Genomic DNA, 21332 nt, shown 5'->3' with positions numbered 1-21332 from the left:
ATGAATGTATAATGGACCCAGGGTACTAGACACAGTGGTCACTAACTGTGTGATTGGGGAGCTGATATAATTTGGGGTTCCCCCTGGGTGATTGGGCTGCGAGGTCCATTGCTGTAGGGGTTGTGCTCCTTGGGACAAGTTATAGATCATATTCTTTCTTGTGTTGGTGCCTGGGCAGATATGGAGGATTATAAAGGGCATGTGGGGGCTCCTGCCAAGTGCCACATACTGTATGGCAAGTGTACTGCATGGAAGCAGTTGAGTATTTGTACAAGTTGCAAGGTTACATGGGGTGTCTTCTGTTGGGCAAATGGGGGCAATGTTAAAAAAATCAGTCAAGTAAGCCACTGACTGGGGGAAAAGATTTTGTTGACCCTGATAACATCCCCAGCAATTACAGCGGCCCCCCAAAAATGAGCTCTGGTTTTAGCCCATTGTATTAAAATATTAGGCTCACTGTGATCTACTGAAGTCATACTTTGACACAAGGTTTGACGAGTAAAAGAAAAAAAATTAGGACTATTTGGGGGCTTGAATGGGAGGATTGTAGAGCTCTGAATGGTGACAGTGGGAAAGCGTTTCCTTGGGGTGGTAGTCAGGTGACCCTATGGATATGAGCCTGGAGGATACTTGTCTGGGTGCTGTGTTGATGGTAGCATCTGCAGCTGGGGATGGTTCCTCCCAACAGAAATTCATTAACCCCACCCCCAGTAGGATGTATAATGTGGACCAATCTAATGAGTTTGGTGAGGGTGAACAACTAAGTGAACTGCTTTAAAGGAACCCAGTAAGGTTCTGAGACTCAACACATATCTTGATCTTCTAAAACTAAAAGATTCAGTGAAGAGCAGCCTAGCAGTCATAGTACCACCTCACATTCAAGCAGCATGCATATAGTGATAAGCAAGCAGGCCTTGAAGTAAACATATACTTAATTCTGCAGAATGCCACTTAAAGGGGTTGTGAGCAGGGAATTTAGATAAACAGCATTTAGTTCAGCAAGTCTTTTTCAGTCCTTGCCATCCCAGCTGCTATGTGTTCCTGGGTGTCATCTATGCTATAGTGGAAGGTTGTGGAGATAGCATTCAGGATGAAGTTTTTTCCTGTGGTGTTGTGGGCTTGGATGTTGTCATCTCTCAGATTGTCTGTCATGTCCTACACTGTCGTGTGCTGGGGCATTGTCATTATCAGTGTTGTTGCAAGTGCAGGGAGCTATCCCAGGGGGGTGGCTCCCCCAGGTAACCACCAAGGAGGGGAACTGAGGGCCCAAGGGGCCTAACAGAGTTGCATAGATTTGGGATGCTCTAATTGGGGTTTTCTTGCACCATTGGGAGTATCTACTAGTCTCACAAATTCTCAGTACATTTTGGGGTGCACCTTGCAAATAATTGGGTAGTGCTTTTCTCCAAGGCATAGGAGGTTTCCATCCGTAAATAGTAAAGATCAGGGGCACATGTGTAGCTTTGGCTTAAAGAAAATTTAGTTATATGCTTCTGACAATTTAATGTTTGGCCCTCTATTACCAGAGATGGGTGTGAACTGCATAAGCCTGTCAGCCAGTTAGGGTTGAAATTAGGGCAGTGTAATGGCTGGTGGCCTGTAAGCATTTGTGCCATCAGTCCCATTTAAGATAGGGCTTGAATCGCCCAGCAAGTATTCACACCTGGTGGCATTTTAGGTACAGCCTTTCTATGTAAGTTAGTGCCTGACTTACATTACCTCCCCATTCTGGGTGCAATTGTGGGCAAGAGCCGTGTGCTTCCAGCAACTTTTCAGTGTTGCCTCTCTTGGATTGAGAAGTCCCATGACCCAAATGGCACAGAAGGCACAGAGTAAGGCCAACAGTAGCAAGCATGTGCATTTTATAGTGTTGTGACTACCCAATGAGTATCCCATGTGAAAATTTATGGGACGACTGTGGGTCAGCAGCTCATTGGTGGCCTCCTCCAAAGTGGAGTAGAATTAAGTGTTGTGATTGTATTGACTTGATGTCATCTTCTAATGTTGTTAGGATTAACCACAGTTTCTAGAGTTCCACATTGTTCTTTTCTTTTGGTGGGTCTGAGTGCAATTATTTCTACTTCCTGTGGAGAGATGTGAGCCATTTATTAAAGCTTCTACACATTGGAATTTCAGCTGGAATTTGCATATCCAGCAGGTAAGTGTGGTCCAGGAGCAGCATAGTGGGTTTGTTTTCTTTTAATGGACCAAGACTATCCATGGTCAGGGGGTCATAGTTACTTACCTCTCCCTGATTGGTTTGCCAATGAATATTGGAAGGTGAGACCATCAACATTTTAGATCTGTAAGGGGACTCAATTTTCTTGGGAAAGATATAAATAATATTGTCTGGTAAGATGAAGGCATGATATTTTCCTGTGATAACAATCATAGGAAGCATGACTTGGCAGTTGAGGTGAGGAGAGTGGTGACCATGTGGTCTAGAGTTTAAAGTGGTTAATGCCCCTAGTAGCAAGGAAGTCCATTTAGGAGTCCATTATTGCACTGTAACTTAATGAGCAAGGAGATATATATGTGTATGTATATAGTTTATTTAATATATTTTTATTGATTTCAGAGATGGAGGGAGGGAGAAAAACAGGGAGGAGGGAAGAGAGAGAGAGAGAGAGAGAGAGAGAGAGAGAGAGAGAGAGAGAGAGAGAGAAGTATCAATGATGAGAATCATTGAATGGTTACCTCCTACTGGAATAGGTCTTGTCTGGGAAGGTCTTTATTTCTCTCTCAATTTTAAATTATAACCTTGCTGGTTAGAATAGTGTTGGTTGTAGGACCTTGCTTTTCATCACTTTGAATATTTTGTGCCAGTCCCTCCTGGTTTAAAAAGTTTCTGTTGAGAAATCAGCTGACAGTCTTTTGGTAACCTCCTTGTAGGTAATTAATTGTTTTGCACTTGCTTGCTTATAAGATTCTCTTTTTGTCTTTAACCATCGCCATTTTAATTATGATGTGTCTTTGTGTGGGCCTTTTGGGGTTCTTATTTGGACTTTGTGATTCTGGATGTGTGTGTGTGTGTGTGTGTGTGTGTGTGTGTGTGTGTGTTTTCACAAGGTTAGGGAAGTTTTCCATCATTATTTCTTAGAATAAGTCACAATCCCTTGCTTTCTCATTTCTCCTTCTCATATCCTTATGATGCCAAAAGTTTTTATACTTTAACTACTGTGTGTTCTCTTAAACTAGCCTTATTTAAAAGAAAAACTTTTTTTTAATGCTCTGGGTGCTTTCTGCCACCTTGCCTTCCAAATTGCTCCTTTGATCCTCGCTTCATCTAATCTGTTGTTGATTCCTTCTTGTGTATTCATTTCAGATATTATGTTCTTCATTTCTGACTTTTTTTTCATGGTTTCCATCTCTTTTTTTTTTGTTTGTTTACTATCTCATTGTTAAGGTTCTTACCTAGCTTATTTATTCTTCCCCTAAGATCCTTGAGCATCCTTGTAACTATTGTTTTGAACTCTGTATCTGGTAGATTACCGGCCTTCATTTCATTTAGTTCATTGGGATTTCTTCTGTTCTTTCATTTGGGGCATGTTTCTCTGTCTTCCCGTTTTGGCTGGCTCTCTGTGTTTGTTTTTGTGTATTAGGAAGGTCTGCTATGACTCCCACTCTTGGTATGGTGACCTTATGCAGTGGGTGTCGTGGGGCTCAGTAGTGCAGTCTCCCTGATCACCTGAGCTAGGTGCTCTGGGAATGTTTCTTGGGTGTATTATGTGAGGCCTCCTGTTGTAGTTGAATCTCGATTGCTGTTAGCTTGTCTCTGGCTGGCTGGCTGTGAGGTTTACTCCAACCGCAGTGTATAAGTTGCTGTGCAGGGGCTGACCCCGTAAAGCAGAATTCACCCGTACAGGATGTGGTGCCTGCTGAGATCTCCCTTTGTTGTGCCGCTTGTGAAGCTAATTTGGCCATGCCCTGATGTGGCCTGTAGCCTGCCACCAGAGCGTGCTGGTTTTCGGTCCTTACAGGAGGGACTTTAATGAATGTCAATGTCAGATGCTTGCTTGTGACCAGCTTGGGCTACTTGTTTGGAGCTACAAAGCAGTCCACAGTTTGTGGCTGCCTCTGCAGGGCTTGGGGGTACATACACTAACTACAATCTATGGTCAGGTGGTCACAGTTACGTAGGAAGTGCCAACCTATGTACCAGGACTGGCTTCCACCAGCACTGAGCCCGGGGGCAGGTCAGCAAAAGTCCTGAACCACCCTGAGATCTGCCTTTGGCTGCCTGTTAGGCTCAGCCACTGAAAGAGCCTCTGGTGGTATGTGAGTTCCGTGAGGTAGGTTCTCAGTGAGTCACCAGAGATATAGATTGGGTTGATACAGATTCAGAGTTGGTGATAGTGCTGAGTATGAGGCCACTCAGCAGAAATTTCAGTCAGTGTACCGCAAGGCCAGTTGCCACCAGCCTGGGCCCTACGGTTCTTTACGGTGGGGTGGGGCCACAGGGAGTCATTAGTGTGAGGCCAGCTGAGTTCATCAGGGTAAATAAACCAAGCCAAGGTTTGGCCATGTGGGAGGAGAGCTCTGCATAGAGCTGAGGTGCCATTCAGGTGTTTTAGGGGAAAAAAGCCTTTGCCCTAAAGCCACACAACTCCAGTTTCTCCTAGCCCCTGAATCTGCCTGGACCTCTGAGAAAGCGCATGCTATGGGCCCAGGCTGGTTGCAGCCAGCTGATGCTTGTGCAGGGCGCCAGTGGAGCAGGAGAAGGCCACAAGGAGTTGGATGGCATGTCTAGTCCTCTGCTTGGTAAGGATGGCATCTGTGGACAGTGTGGGAGAGGGACTCGTCGCAGGGACCTTGGCGGCTCTTCTTTCAGCCCTCTCCCTGAAGCCACACAACCCAGTGTCTCTCTGTAAGACTTCTGTGTCTGTGAATGAGATTTGTGCATTGGCCCTTAAAAGGGTGTCTGGGATTTTAGCAGACTTCTGTCTCTCCCTGTAATCCCCACTGGTTTTCATTGCCAGGTGTTATGTGGGCTCCTCTTTGAGCCTCTGGTCCTCCAGGCTGGGGAACCTGGTATGCTCTTGAGACCCCTTGCTCCTTGCGGAAGGATCTTTGCAGCTGAGATATCCCTCTGGATTCTCAACTGCTACATGTGGATGCAGGGCCAGTCATTTTCATGTCTCTGCCCTTCCTACTAGTCTTAATGTGGCTTCTCTGTAAATCCTTGCTTATAAAACTTCTGTTCATCTAGTCTTCAGTTGGTTATTCAGGTTGATTTTTCTATAATTAAATTGTAATTCTGATTTGGTCCTGGGAGAAGGTGAGAGTAGCTTCTACCTATTCTACCACCATCTTACAACTTATATAACATGTTACTTTTGTCCAGTTGGTGTTTAATTAATTTATTGGTTTTCTAAAAAATTCAACATTTTGAAATATCTTTAGATTCACATGCAGTAGTAAGAAGTAGTATGGAAAGATCACTTTTACCTTTTACCCAGTTTCCACCAATGGTAACATCTTGCAAATCTGTAATAACATATTACAATCAGGATATTGGCATTGATATAATCGAGATACCTAACATTTATATCAACATAAAGTGACCTTTATGTTGCCCTCAAATAATTACATCCACTTCTCCCTTGCTCTTACCCATTTCTTAACCTCTGGCAGTCATTAATCTTGTCTCTATTTTTATAATTTTGTCATTTCAAGAATGTCATATATGTGAAATCATATAATATGTATTAGCATTTTGGTATTAGCATTTTTCACTAGGCATAATTCTCTGGAGAATATTTAGGTTGTTGAGTATATCAGTAGTCTATTCCTTGTTCTTGCTGTGTAGTGTTCCATGTTATGGATGTAATTGTTTAAATATTCACCCACTGGAGGCCCCGTGCATGAAATTCGTGCACTGGAGGGGTGTCCCTTTGCCTAGCCTGTACCCTCTCCTAAACCAGCATTGGACATCCCTCTCACAATCTGGGACTGCTGGCTCCTAACCACTCGCCTGCCTGATTGCCCCTAACCGCTTCTACCTGCCAACCTGATCACCCCCTAACTCAGCGGTTCTCAACCTGTGGGTCGTGACCCCTTTGGCCAGGGGTCCTTAAACTTTTTAAACAGGGGGCCAGTTCACTGTCCCTCAGACCGTTGGAGGGCCGGACTATAGTTTGAAAAAAAAAAAAAACTATGAACAAATTCCTATGCACACTGCACATATCTTATTTTGAAGTAAAAAAACAAAACAGGAACAAATATAATATTTGTATTTGCATGTGGCCCGCAGGCCGTAGTTTGAGGACACCTGCCTTTGGCGGTCGAACAACCCTTTCACAGGGGTTGCCTAAGACCATCCTGCATATCAGATATTTACATGACAATTCATAACAGTAGCAACATTACAGTTATGAAGTAGCAACAAAAATAATTTTATGGTTGGGTCACAACATGAGGAACTGCATTTAAAGGGTCAGAAGGTTGAGAACCTAACCGCTCCCCTGCCAGCCTAATTGGCGCCTAACTGCTTCCCTGCTGGCTGGGTCCCCTGCCAACTGCCCTCCCCTGCAGGCCAGGTCACCCCCCAACTGCCCTCCCCAACTGCTGGCCATCTTGTGACGACGTGGGGGCGGCCATCTTGTGAGGGCCCGAGGGCCACCTAGGCTTTTATTTGTATAGATTGAATGACATATTGGTTGTTTTCAATTTGGGGTTATTATAAGTAAAGCTGCTATAAACATGCACAGGTTTTTGGTGGATGTAAGTCTTTGTTTCTGTGGGATGAATGTCCAGAAGTGCTATTGCTTGGTCATATAGTAGTTGTATGTTTAGTTTTTTGAGAAACTGCCACACCATTTTCTAGGGTGATTGTACCATTTTACATTCCTACCAGTAATGTGGTGAGTCCATTAGTCCACAGCCTCACCTGCATTTCTTATTTTTTTTATTTTAGCCATTCTGATAGGTTTGTAGTGATATCTCATTGTGGTTTTAATTTGTGTTTCTTAATGATTAGTGATGTTTAACATCTTTTCATGCTCTTTTGTTAGTTGAAATGTATATGGTTATTTGGCCCATTTGTCTGATTGAATTGTGTGTGGGTTTTGTAATTGTTAAGTTTTGAGAGTTCTTTGTATATGTTAGATACAAGTCTTCAGTTGGATATGAGATTTTCAAATACTTTCTTCCAGTTGGTAGCTGGGAGAGAGGGGGGCACCTCATTACTGCTGAGTGGAAATGAAAATTCAGTCTTCCTGTGTGGTCTCCACTGACACCACAGGGAGGGGTAGCTTATTACCAGCCAGCAGGACTCCTACTTGGCCATCTCTAATACCAACTTGGCTTGGTGGTGCTTCATTATTGTTTTGGAATGGTAGAAGTCTATGCTCCTCACTTAGACTCCCCCCTCCCCCTTTTTTTTCTGTAGTGTTTGGCTGAAATAGATCAGTTTTTGTCTAAAAGTTTTTTAAATTGCCACTCAAGGATATGTGTGTTTTTTAATTGATTTGGGAGAGAGAAATGGAAGAAGGGTGGGAAGGAGGGAAGAATGGAAGGCGGGGGTTGGGGGTGGGACAGAGAAAGAGCACATCAGTTTGAGAGAGAAACATGGATCGGTTGCCTCCATATGTGCTTCTGCCGGGAATCAAACCCACAGTCTTTTTGGTGTATGGAATGACACTCAACCAACTGAGCCACCCAATCAGGGCAAAGTTTTCTGTCTTGTTAGACTTCACTTTTACAGTTTGTTTGTTTTTAGCTAATGAGAGTAGGTTTTTGTTAGGTCTTTTGTATGTGCCCTTTGTTCATGTGTTGCTGGCTTCTTCAGATCCAAATCTGGGATAAATCAGGTAAAAAGAAAACCCAGGGATTTCACTACCATCTCATTCCTCACGTCCCAATGTCCCTAGCCCAGGGGTGGCCAAACTTTTTGACTCGAGGGCCACAATGGGTTCTTAAACTGGACCGGAGGGCCGGAACAAAAGCATGGATGGAGTGTTTGTGTGAACTAATATAAATTCAAAGTAAACATCATTACATAAAAGGGTACGGTCTTTTTTTCAATAGTTTTATTCATTTCAAACGGGCCGGATCCGGTAGTTTGCCCACGGCTGCCTAGCCAGTCTGCCTTCTTTTCTGTAGTTTTCAGATTCTTCTTAAGTTTGTTTTATGTATAATGTCCAGGATTTTTAGTTGTGGACTTAGCAGGTAGAATAGGGCAAAGCACATCCACTCCACTATGTCGGAAGTGGCAGCATATTTTAAAATGTTTTTTTTTAATATATTTTTATTGATTTCAGAGAGGAAGGGAGAGGGAGAGATAGAAACATCAATGATGAGAGAGAATTATCAATCGACTGCCCCCTACAATCTCCCTACTGGGGATTGAGCCTGCAACTGGGCATGTGCCTTGACTGGGAATCAAACCATGATCTCATGATTCATAAGTCAATGTTCAACCACTGAACCATGTCGGCCGGGCTAAAGTATTTTTATATGAAGCCAAATGTGCCTATATCATCAAGTAGAATGGCAAGTTATGACTTCACAGGTAAAATTCAGACATCTCAAAGAAAATTTATGTTTATGGTAGCATTATGCACTGATCTTAACCAGGAAGAAGTATTAGTTCTTTTTTCTATTCTAAGTGGTAAAATATTAGGGTGTAGTCTAAGCTTCTGTAACAAAGAAACCCCAAAATACAGTGGCTCAAATAAGGTAGAATTTTATTTTTCTTTTATGTGATAGTCCAGGGTAGGAACAAGAACAAGCTGCTTGAGGTTATCCAAGGACCCAAGCTGTGTGGGCAGCTGAGCCATCCTTTTATATGGCACCTATTTCAGTTGGCAATAGTAATGGTAATAGTAGTGATAGGTGAATGTAGAGGTTGAGAACTTGATTTTTTAAGGAAAGAAAGCAAAATTTGTACTTAATTCTTTTGCTCATATTCCATTGGCCTAAACTTAGTCTTATGTTCACAACTAGCTTCAAAGGAAGCTGGAAATAAAGGGTGTCCCAAAATTCACGCAAGAAGTAATTTTGATAGAAAACATAGGTTTATAATTAAAAATTGTAAATTTTTTATTGATTCATAAAGTATATAGTGTAGGCAGGGTCCTCAAACTTTTTAAACAGGGGGTCAGTTCACTGTCCCTTAGACCGTTGGAGGGCCGGACTATAGTTTAAAAAAAAACTATGAACAAATTCCTATGCACACAGCGGCGGCAAAAACACCCAACGGGCCGGATAAATGTTTTCGGCGGGCTGCATGTGGCCCGTGGGCCGTAGTTTGAGGACCCCTGGTATAGGGTTATGTATGGAATAGCATATCGGGTAAATGGATTATCATGTCGCGATAGCGAGCACCGTTAACTGTTGAGCACCATTAACTGTTATTGCCTGAGTAGCCGCATTTTCGAAGAAGAATGGTTGGATGATGCCTCCAGCCCAAAATTCGCACCAAACAGTGACATGTTGTGGATGCATTTGTTTCTCAAAAATCACTCGTGGATTTTCTGAACGCCAAATGCGACAATTTTGTCGATTAACCAAGCCATCAAGATGAAAATGAGCCTCAGGCACGAGTGAGATTTTGGGCTGGAGGCATCAACGGACCATTCTTCGAAAATGCGGCTACTCAGGCAATAACAGTTAATGGTGCTCGCTATTGCGACATGATAATCCATTTACCCGATATGCCATTCCATACATAACCCTATACTGTATACTTTATGAATCAATAAAAAATTTACAATTTTTAATTTAAACCTGTGTTTTCTATCAAAATTACTTCTTGTGTGAATTTTGGGACACTCTTTATCTGTGGCTTGGTAGCCTTATGATTAGTTAATGTTGGGATATTCTGTTACTAAAAGAAAAAAAGTGAGACTACTGGGAGGCAATAGTAGTCTTTGCTTTTGTTACTTAAGTGAAAAATTTTTAAAAGAAATTAACTGCATGGTCATGGGCCATTTTATTCTATAATTAATTGTCTTATTCTTATGTTCTTACCTGTTTTATTGTAAAATATCAGCAAAGTGATTTTTGTATAACTATTTGGACTACTTCAAGTAAGATCTTTATATTTTCTAGGGTTTACGGAGTCCACAGGGAATAAGATGCCATCCAGAAGCTGTCTGTGGTCATATTATTATTGAGAGCCATGAAAAAGGATGTTTCAGGACTCTAACTCCTAAACAATCACAGTTGGACAGCCATCCTTGTATCTTCAGATCACCTGAACCCTTAGAAATTATCAGAGGACACCGGAGCCCATCATCATGGAGAAGCAGGCACATCAACCTTTCCAAATCACTAGACCAGAGCAACACCCGTTTCAAAGTTTGGAATTCCTTGCAGTTACAAAGTCGTTCCCCAATTCAGAACTTTACAACTGATGACTTCAAAATTAGCAAGGGTTTTCAAATGCCATTCCGTGAAAATATGGACCCTTGGCTGTCAGAATTAGTAGAACCTACTTATGTGCTACCTGAAGAAATGGATTGTCATTCTTCATCACAAATGCTGTCCCCAGAATCCATGAAAAAGTTTACTACCTCCATCACTTTTTCATCTCACCGACATTCTAAATGCTTTTCAGATTCCTCTGTTCTTAAGGTTGGTGTTACTGAAGATAGCCAGTATACTAGAGCATCTGTAACTCCAAATTCTCCATCCATATTTTTTGAACAACCTGAGTTCTGCAAAGTCCCACATGCAGATCACTATATAAGAAAACCTCCTCCTCCTCCTCGTACCTCTCCTCCTCCTCCTCCTCGTACCTCTCCTCCTCTTCCTCCCCCTCCCCCTCCCCCTCCCCCTCCTCCTCCCCCTCCTCCTCCTCCTCCTCCTTCACATCAGCATTATGTAGCTCCAAATCTTCCTTGTCACATTTTTCTTGAAAACCGAGAACTCTTTGAACAAAGCAAAACCCCACAGGTAGATCATCAGATGAGAATAAACCACTCTCCCCTTCCTCAAGGTCAGAGTTATATAGCTCCAGACCTTCCTTCTTCTATATTTCTTGAACAGCGTCAGCTCTTTGAACAAAGCAGGGGCCCTGATATAGATCACCAAATGAGAAAACAATATTCCCCCCTTCCTCAAGGTCAGGATTATGTAGTAGAAAACAAGGATCAACAAGAGCCTAAATCATACATTTCTAATATAAACGTTGAAACTAGTAAAATCAATGATGTGGTTTCCCAATCATCGCCAAATCAATATACATTAGTAACTACTCCATCTACTCCACCTTCAAACAAAAAGGTACTTTCTTTTGTTCGTATAACTCTTTCTCCCAAGACTTCCTCCAAGTTGGATAGTGGAACCTTAGATAAAAGGTTTCTTTCATTGGATTCAGCTTCTAAAACAAGGATGAATAGTGAGTTTAACTCTGACCTACAAACTATATCTTCAAGATCATTGGAACCAACCTCCAAATTACTGACCGGTAAACTTATAGTACATGATCAAGAATCTTTAGGTTCTCTAGGACCTAAATCTTCACCGGACTTTCAAGTCATACAGTCTCTTCCAGATAGTAATATTATTTCTCAGGACTTGAAAACCATACCTTTTCAGAATAGCCAGATAGTAACCTCAAAGCAAACACAAGTGAACTTTTCAGATTTGGAAGAATATTCCAATCCAGAAAGGACTCCAGTATCTGCAGATCGGTGAGTCTCTTTGTGATAACAAGCAAGCTGATGGAATTTGTCATAACGGGTTTTAAATATTTAAGCAAATGTAAGTTTTTTTGGGGGGAGCAGTATGATTCTCTTAGGGCAGATTGTATCTAATGATTCTGCTGGAAGTCTTTCAAGAGATAAATATTAAAGTAAAGACATCTGAAAGTAATGTGTTTATACTTTCAAAGGGCTTTTGATAAGACTTGGCTTCAAGTATTTAAAGCATTGAATTATTTTGAGAAGACTCTTTGATCCTGCAGTGGTACAAATTACTAGTTCCTTACTTATTGTGTTGAAGATATGCTGAAGACCAGGCTTTGGGAAAGGATGCATGCACACGCTCCCTCTCCTGCATGTGCGCTCTCTCCTTTTTTTCCCCCCTCTCTTCGTTTCCATTTTATGATTCCCCTCAAATATTTAGTATTTACAATGTAAAAAGGTAACTTTTCAGTGGAAAATTCTGGCAAACATCACTTTATCCAAGTAATCAAGGTTTAACCTCACCAGTAATGCAAATCAAAATACTGTACTCCCTGATGTGATGCCCTACTTCACAGTGTATTATAGGAAAGAAAAACCAGCTCAGGGATAAATGCATTAGATTGATATTATTCAGCCTAAATTTAAGACTGTCATTAATTCAGTTTTACATTAGTCTCACAAGAGACTCCTAACATTCTGTTATGGCTAAACAGAACTACCCTTTGTATTTAATGTTTCCATCTTATAGTTGAGTAGGCAACATGTCATAGTGGAGAGCACTGGCCTTGGAAAGGAGAAAGGGGAGAAAATGTTTTTTCAACATCCGCATATGGTATTCTTGGCAGTGAGGGACTTGTATATGTTATCGCATTTAATACTCATGATAATCCTATGCGTTGATGGTGGTATCCATATTTACCCTTCGGGAAACTGAGACACGGACATTGCTACTTTGTCAGCAAACAGCATTTTCTCAAATAATGCTGATTGTAAGCAGCAGATGGGGCATTCACATACAGACTTTTTAATCAAAGCAAGAGTTTGTTTATCACATGATATTGTTTCTCCAAACCTTGAGCTATACTTCTAGCTCTTCTACTATCTTCTTGGATAAGTCATTTCATATTTTTGCACTCATATGTCCAAATGAAATGTCTAAAAATTAGTGATTGAGAATTGAATTGGGGCAAAACAAACAACAAACAAGGTGAATCTCTAGTTTCAGTGTTACAAATAGTAGGGTATTGGAGAAATCAATATTGATAATTATTTTTGAAAAATGTTTAAAAATTAAAAGATTGACAAGTTTATGTACAATATTTAAACTCATCAAAATGATAAAATGCTTAGTTATTGGAGCTGATTTCCTTGAATGAGAAAATTACAGATGATTATAAATATGAATTAATAATGCCATTTGTTCAGAATGTACTAAATGTTAGTGGTGGCCTATATTATTTTTTTCAGTATAATCAGATAGTATTATCTCAATTTATAGATTTTTAAAAGCCTAATGCTTAAATGTTTTGCCTCAGACCACATGACCATTAAGTGTTGGAGGTGGCATTTGAACCTAGGTGTGTCTGACTCCAGTGTCCATAAATAGTTCAAACTATATATACATAACACATTTATTTGTGTGTATATACAGTCATCTACCACATAACAATATTTAGGTCAGTGATGGATTACATATATGACAGTGGTCCTATAAGATTATAATGACCATTAAGTGCTGGAGGTGGCATTTTACTAATTTTTTCATTAAAAAAATTCTTATTGCCTAATGACGTCTATGACTCCAAAGGATTTGCCAAAGATAAAGAGGTTGCAAAAATCAACAAGGTTGTAGTTGAGATGACAAACAGCTGTAACCTGGGTTTGGATAAGGATGACGTTGGAGAGTTCCTAGATGTGGTTCTTGAGGAATTGACTAGTGTGGAGTGGTTGGAACTAGAGCAGGAATACATAGCTGAAGAAGAGGCCAAGAGAAAAGGAAACTGCAGAAGAAAAAGAAGAGGAACCCCCAAGAAAATGCACAGTAAAGGGTTTAGCAGAAGCCTTTGCAGACTTCAACAAGCTCCTTAAAACTTTTGAAAACATGGGCCTCAACACTGAAGGGTTTTCATCAGTTGAGAGGAATGTTCATGGTGCATTATCTACCTACAAGCAAATCTATGATAAAAATAATCACCCAAGCGAACCACCATGGACATATTTCAGGCAGGTCCTTCATGAGGTATTTCAAAAGAAGGCATTCTTATCATAAGAGATGACAGCTCCACGTGTGTCATTACCTCTAAAGACCTTCCAGTGGGACAAGATGTAAAGGTGGAAGACAATGATATTGATGATTCTGACCCTGTGGAGGCCCAGGCTAATGTGTGTGTTTATGTCTTAGTTTTTTAACAAAAAGTTTTAAAAAGTAAAAAATATTTTTAAAGTTTTAAATAGAAGGTTATAGAATAAGAATATGGAGAAAAACTATTTTTGTGCAGCCATACAATGTGTTTTTTAAGCTGTGTTAAAAATGTTAAAGTAAAAAAATGTTACAGTAAGCTGTTAATTTATTATTGAAAAAAGGTGTTTTAAAAATAAATTTAGTGTAGTTTAGGTTTACAGTGTGTATAAAGTGTACAGTACTTACAATAATATTCTGGGCCTCCACATTCACTTACCACTCACTCACTGACTCACTCATAACTTGTTCTAGTCACATTCATGGTACGTGTCCTGTACAGGTGTACCATATTAAATCATTTACAGCATATTTTTACTGTACCTTTTCTTTCTTTTTTTCTTTTTTAATTGATTGATTTTTTTTGATTTTTTTTTTTACAGAGAGGAAGGGAGAGAGATAGAGAGTTAGAAACATAGATGAGAGAGATACATTGATCAGCTGCCTTCTGCACACCTCCTACTGGGGATGTGCCCGCAACCAAGGTACATGCCCCTGACCGGAATCGAACCTGGGACCTTTCAGTCCACAGGTCGACCTTCTATCCACTTAGCCAAACGGGTTAGGCTTCCTGTACCTTTTCCATATTTAGATATGTTTAGCCACACAAATATTTAGCATTTTGTTACAGTTGCCTACAGTATTTAATACAGTAAGACACTATATAGTCTTATAGCCCAGGAGCAATGGGCTGTATCATAGAGCGTAGGTGTGTATTAGGCTACCAGTGGTCGGCAAACTGCGGCTCGGGAGCCACATTCGGCTCTTTGGTCCCTTGAGTATGGCTCTTCCTAAGTCTTAGGAGTACCCTAATTAAGTTAATAACAATGTACCTACCTATATAGTTTAAGTTTAAAAAATTTGGCTCTCAAAAGAAATTTCAATCGTCATACTGTTGGTATTTGGCTCTGTTGACTAATGAGTTTGCCATCCACTGGGCTATACCATCTAGGTTTGTGTAAGTGCATTCTGTGATATTTGTACGACAAAATCGTCTAAGGATGCATTTCTCAGAATGTGTCTCCGTCATTAGGCAAGGCATGACTGTGTTTGCATAGAACATGTGCAAGTACTAAATATTTTTAAACTTTTTTATTCTGGGATAATTTTCAACTTAAAGAGGAGTTGCAAAAAATAGTAGTTTCTTTATTGATGTGTAACATACTACCCTGAAATATAGCAGCTTAAAACAATGAATATTATCCCCAAGTTTCTGTGGGTCTGAAATCTAGGCATGGCTTAGCTCGGTGCTTCTGGCGCAGGGTCCCTCACAAGGTTGCAAACAAGGTATTGGCTGTAGCTATGGTCTAATCTCAGCTGTGTTTGACTGAGAGGATATGCTTCCAAGCTTGCTCACATAGCTGTTGGCTAGAGGCATCAGTTACTTCTATATGGGCAGCTCCAATATCATAGCTAAATTTCCTTCAGAGTGAGCAAAGCAAGTAAGAGTGCAAGAGAGGGCTTCAGGACAAAAGCCACAGTCTTTATGTAACCTAACCTTGGAAGTGAATTTCACCACTCTGCCACATTATTTGGTAGAAATAAATCACTATTTTAAGCCCATCCTGAAGGGTTAGGTATTACACAAGATTATAAATACCAGGAGGCAGAGATCATTGGGGGATATCTTAGAGGTTGGCAATATGCCCTTTACAAAAATTTCCCCTTATGTTAACATCATAACCATAAAACATTTACTAAAACTAAGAAATTATCCTTCATATAAAATTGTAACTAAAATATAGATTGTTTGGGATTTTACCTGGTTTTTCCACAAATGAACCTTCTCTGTTTCAGATCCAATCTAAGATCCCACCTTGCATTGTAGGTTTCATATCTTCTTAGTTTCCTTCAATCTGTGGCAGTTTCTCAGTCTTTCCTTATTTTTCATCAACTTGACACTTTGAAGAGAATTAGTTATTTATTTTTTTTTTCCGAATTAGTTATTTTTGAGAAAGTTTTTCAGTTTGGCTGTTTCTTGTCTCAAGATTAGATTGAGGTTAGGCATTTTTAAAGCATCTCATCAGGGAACACATTATATTAACATGCATTACTGGTGATGTTAAACTTTTTATGTGTGTGTGTGATGTTAACCTTGATCACCTAGCTAAAGTAGTGTCTACCAATATTCTCCACTGTTCTACATATTTATAAATTCCCAACAGCTGTTATTGTTGCTTGGTTTATTTCATTATGTGAAATATAGAACAACATAAATGTATATATAAAAAGGTGTGTGTATGTATGTCTCCATATGTATATGCACATGCTACACATTATTAAGTGCTCTTCATTATTTCCTGCATTTCTGTACTTTTGTTGGATCGTTTTACTTCAGCCTAAAAAAATTTCTTTTGGTATTTCCTGAGGTCTCCTGGAGATCAGTGCTCTTCTCTTTTATTTGTTTGTATTTTATTTTTAAAATAGATTCCAATTTTCTCTTGAAATTTCTTCATATTTTTACCTATTATCCCCATCTTTTGCTATTTTAATATATTAATAATCATTTTAAAATCCTTCTGTGCTAACTTCATTATCTCAATCTCCTGTAAATCAATTTTTCTTTTTTTCGTCCTCTCAATTTTTACTTTTTCCTGCTTCACGAATTTTACAATTTTTGCTTGTACGCTGGACATTGTGAATAAAAAAAATTATAGAGACTGAAAATGCTATTACTTTGCAACAAAGAGGATTTTCCCTTTTAATCATTTCAGGAATTTTACTAGGTCAGAGCTGGGTTGGACTACCTATGATTGTTAATTTGTTTGGATTTTTGTTTAAAGCTGACAAGTCTTTGATTCTTCAATAATTAAATATAGTGAGATACCATAGTTCAGTCTTTCAGATGTTTGAATTCAGCTCTTCAAATTCTCAGCCCTCGCAGCTTTACAGTGGCAAATATAAGGAGAAACCAGCTATGTATTTTTGTGGTTACATTTTCTCAATGGAAACGTCTCATAAGCGCTCAAAAGATGACAAGTGATTGCACTGTTTTCTTACTCAGCCCCCTTCTTGAGGGTGGCACTGTGGATTTTTTTTTTATTGCTAGTTTTATATGTCTGAATTCCTCACCCTGAAAGTTCTCCCCTCTCAGGCATAAGTTATTTAGCTTCCTGCCTTATCCAGGTTCAAAATCTGGCAAACGTGAGGAGGAGGCCTGATGTTTATCATAGGTCCCTCTATCTAATGGGATTTGGTTTGTTAGTGCCTTCACTGTGCAAGAGAACTTCACTCTGCTTTTCTGGCTCAGTCCCCATCCTCCCATACCACCCTGACACTAAGGAAATGTCCTGTGGTGGAAATCAGCTTGGCATTCTGCTAGATTTCATTCTTTCATGCTAGCCCATGGGTTCATCAAACCTATGGTGGTTTCTCTTGCCAGTGGAGTATATCTACCTGTACCAGGGTGGGGAACCTTTTATCTGCCAAGGGCCATTTGGATATTTGTAACATCATTCTTGGGCCATACAAAATTATCATAAAAAATCAGCCTGCTATATTTGGTCACACATTTAACTAACTCGTCACTAATGCTTTGGCAGGGCCAGACCAAATGATTTCACAGGTCTTTTGCAGCCCATGGTTCCCTACCCCTGACCTATACCAAGCTCCTGCCCATAATTTCTAAGATGCCCCTCTACCATATCCTATATAATAAAAGCCTAATATGCTAAGTGTCAGGTTGGCCATTCAATCAAAGCATAATCCTATATAATAAAACCCTAATATGCAAATTGACCGAATGGCAGAACGACTGGTCGTTATGATGTGCACTGACCACCAGGGGGCAGACGCTCAATGCAGGAGCTTCCCCCTGACGGTCAGTGCTCTCCCACAGGGGAGCGCTACTCAGCCAGAAGCCAGGTTCACGGCTGGCGAGTGCAGAGGTGGTGGTGGGAAAGTTCGCAGGCAGGAGGTAAGGAGCAAGGAGTCCTGGACTACGAGAGACCCGGACTGTGAGAGGGATGTCTGACTGCCCAATCTCTGGGGGTTCGGGGGGGGAGTTGGGCCTAAGCCAGCAGGTGGACATCCCCTGAGGGGTCCTGAACTGCGAGACGGTGCAGGCCGGGCTGAGGGACCTCCCCCCTTCCAGTACTCGAATTTTGTGCACCAGGCCTCTAGTATGCTAATGATATGCTAAGTCTGCTCAACCACTCACTATGACGTGCACTGACCACCAGGGGGCAGACTCTATGACTGGTAGGTTAGCTTGCTCCAGTAGTTTAGCTCTGACCATCAGGACTGTGCAAGATAGGTCAGACACGCCCTGGACTCTTCCCACAGTCCCTCCCCAGCTGGCCAGCCTCCCACGTCCCTCCCTGGCGTCAGTCATGCACAGTTGGGGTCCCTCGGCCTGGCCTGTGCCCTCTCGCAATCCAGGACCCCTCAGGGGATGTCAGAGAGCCCGTTTTGGCCCAATCCCGCAGGCCAGGCCAAGGGACCCCACTGGTGTACAAATTCGGGCACTCGGCCTCTAGTTAGTTGATATTGTTCCTTGATTGCTCCCATAGCTCTCTAATTTTTTTAGTATGATTTCTATAACTTATTCAACTTTGCTTATTACATCAGGAATGATGGCCTATAGCTACCTACAACATCTTACCTAGAAGTGGATCCAATTTTAGATCATCTTTAGGTTCTCTCTGTGATACATTAATAGTACCTTACCTAGAGTGCTTGTATCTTTTACTGTACTTATTATTAGGTCTTTTATGTTTTTGATAATATTATGTATGGTATGATTTTTCTTTCAATTTTATAACTTTTTTTAAAATTAAACCTTTATTGTTGAAAGTATTACATGTCCCTTCCTTCCCCTCCTCCCCCCATTGACCCCTTCTAGCCCACCCCAGCTTTCACCACCCTATTGTCTGTGTTCATGGGTTATGCATATATGTATACAAGTTCTTTGGTTGATTTCTTCCCACCCACCCACAATTTTATAACTTCTGATACTAAAAAATGTGTATTTTTAAAAATTTGATTTCATACCTGGCAACTTTTTTTAAAATATATTTTTATTGATTTCAGAGAGGAAGGGGGAGAGATAGAAACATCAATGATGAGAGAGAAGCATTGGTCAGCTGTCTTCTGCACGCCCCCCACTGGGGACCAAGCCCGCAACCCAGGCATATACTCTTGACCGGAATCAAACCTGCAACCCTTCAGTCCGCAGGCCAACACTATCCACTGAGCCACGCTGGCTAGGGCTCTGGCAACTTTTTTAAAAGCTTATATTCTAATACCTTATCTGTAGATTATTTTTGATTTTCTATCAAAATTATATCAAATATGAAAAGTGACAGTATTATTTCTTCTTCTCTTATCTTGATATCTCTTCTTTTTCCTGTTTTAACTGCTGATATCGTTTAAGACCTTTACTAAAATGTTCAATAGAAATGGTAAGAGTTAGCATTCTTATTTTGTTCCTAATCTCACAATGAACAGTTACTACATTTCACAATAATTAGGATAGTTTCTCTAAAGTTTTTTTTGTAGTTTCCCTTTGCAACAAATTTTATACCTGATTATTAAATTTTATCAAATGTTTAATCTGACCATATTGATGTAATTGTATGCATTTTATCCTTATTTTATTGGTGGTGGTGAATCATATTGATTGATTTTTGAATGTTAACTTATCTTGCATTCCTGGAGTAAACCTTCTTGGTAGGAATTCTCTCTCTCTCTCATACACACACATTTGGTTTTCTAACATTTTGTTTAGGATTTTTTTTTTTTAAATATATTTTTATTGATTTCACAGAGGAGGGGAGAGGAGAGAAGGATAGAAATATCAATGATGAGAATCACTGATTGGCTGTCTCCTGCACGCCTCCTACTGGGGATCGAGCCCACAACCCAGGCATGTGCCCTTGACCAGAATCGAACCCGGGACCCTTCAGTCCACAGGCTGACGCTGAGCCAAACCAGCTGGGGCTTGTTTAGGATTTTTGCTTTTATATTTATAAGAGTTATTGGCCTATTACTTTCTTTTCTCGTGATTGTTTTTTCAATTATTGAATAGTAGGCAGAGGGTATAAGTTCAAAAGTTCTTCTGTTCTTGTGATATAGATGTTAATCGAATATAATATACTATTACTCCATTTTTTAAAGTAAACTATTTTTGAATAATTTTAGGTTTACAGAAAATATATAAATATAATAGAAGTCTCTGTACCCCTCCCTAAGTTTTTTCTATTGTTAATATCTTACACTAGCATAGTATCGTTGTCAAAATTAAGAAGCATACATTTGTACATTACTATTCACTAAACTCCAGACTTTATTTGGATTTTACCTATTTTTCCATTAATGACCTTTTTTTGGTTCTTGAACCCAATTCAGTATATCACTTTCAATTTAGTTAGTTGTCTTATTTCTTCTTAGTCTCCTCTGGTCTATGATCGTTCATCATTGCTTGTCTTGAGGAATACTGGTCAGATATTTTGTAGAATGACCCTCAATCTGGGTTTGACTGGTGCTTTTCTCATGATTAGACTGGAGCAAAGAATGCCACAGAAGGGAAGTACCCTTCTCATCACATCATAGTAGAGTATGTGACATCCACATTACATCACTGGTGATGTATACCTTTATTACTTGGGTAAATAACATGGTGTTTGCCAGGTTTCTCCATTGTAAGTTACTCTTTCTCCCTTTTTATATTTTGTTTGGAATTCAGTCACTAAATTCAATCTATACTCAAGGAAGGAGAGATTACACTTTACCCCTTGGGCTAGGGTGAGGGGGTAGTGGTATCTACATATATTATTTGGAACTCTTCAGTAAATAAGATTTGTATTTGTCTTTTCTCTCCTATTATTTACTAGAGGCCCAGTGCATGAAATTCATGCACTCACAGCTGGGTGTGTGTGTGTGTGTGTGTTGGGGGGGTTGTCCCTCAGCTTGGCCTGTGCCCTTTTGCAGTTCGGGAGCCCTCAGGGGATGTCTGACTGATGGCTTAGGCCCACTCCCCATGGGTTGGACAGCAGTTGGACATCCTTAGTGCTGCTGCGGAGGTGGGAGAGGCTCCTGCCACCGCTGCTGCGCTGGCCAGCCGTGAGCCCAGCTTCTGGCTAAGCAGTGCTCCCCTTGTGGGAGCGCACTGACCGTCAGGGGGAAGCTCCTGCATTGAGCGTCTGCCCCCTGGTGGTCAGTGCTTGTCATAACGATCAGTCATTCTGCCATTGGGTCAATTTGCATATTAGCCTTTTATTATATAGGGTAGGATTCAGTCA

The 21332-nt window shown here is 40.5% G+C and overlaps 1 protein-coding gene across 3 annotated transcripts in view; it reads left to right on the top strand.

The window, feature by feature from the left end:
* Positions 1-21332, top strand: part of ALMS1 (ALMS1 centrosome and basal body associated protein) — a 160971-nt gene that overhangs the window by 71925 nt on the left and 67714 nt on the right. For all 3 annotated transcript variants that reach the window (XM_059659421.1, XM_059659422.1, XM_059659420.1), the window contains exon 12: positions 10054-11639. In XM_059659421.1, the coding sequence (XP_059515404.1) occupies positions 10054-11639 (1586 nt within the window). The remainder of the gene's footprint in view (positions 1-10053; positions 11640-21332) is intronic.

This window comes from Myotis daubentonii, chromosome 12 (genome assembly GCF_963259705.1).
Source record: "Myotis daubentonii chromosome 12, mMyoDau2.1, whole genome shotgun sequence".
Classification (NCBI taxonomy): domain Eukaryota; kingdom Metazoa; phylum Chordata; class Mammalia; order Chiroptera; family Vespertilionidae; genus Myotis; species Myotis daubentonii.
The sequence above is the reverse complement of the archived record's forward strand: the minus strand, read 5'-3'. Positions and strand labels throughout refer to the sequence as shown.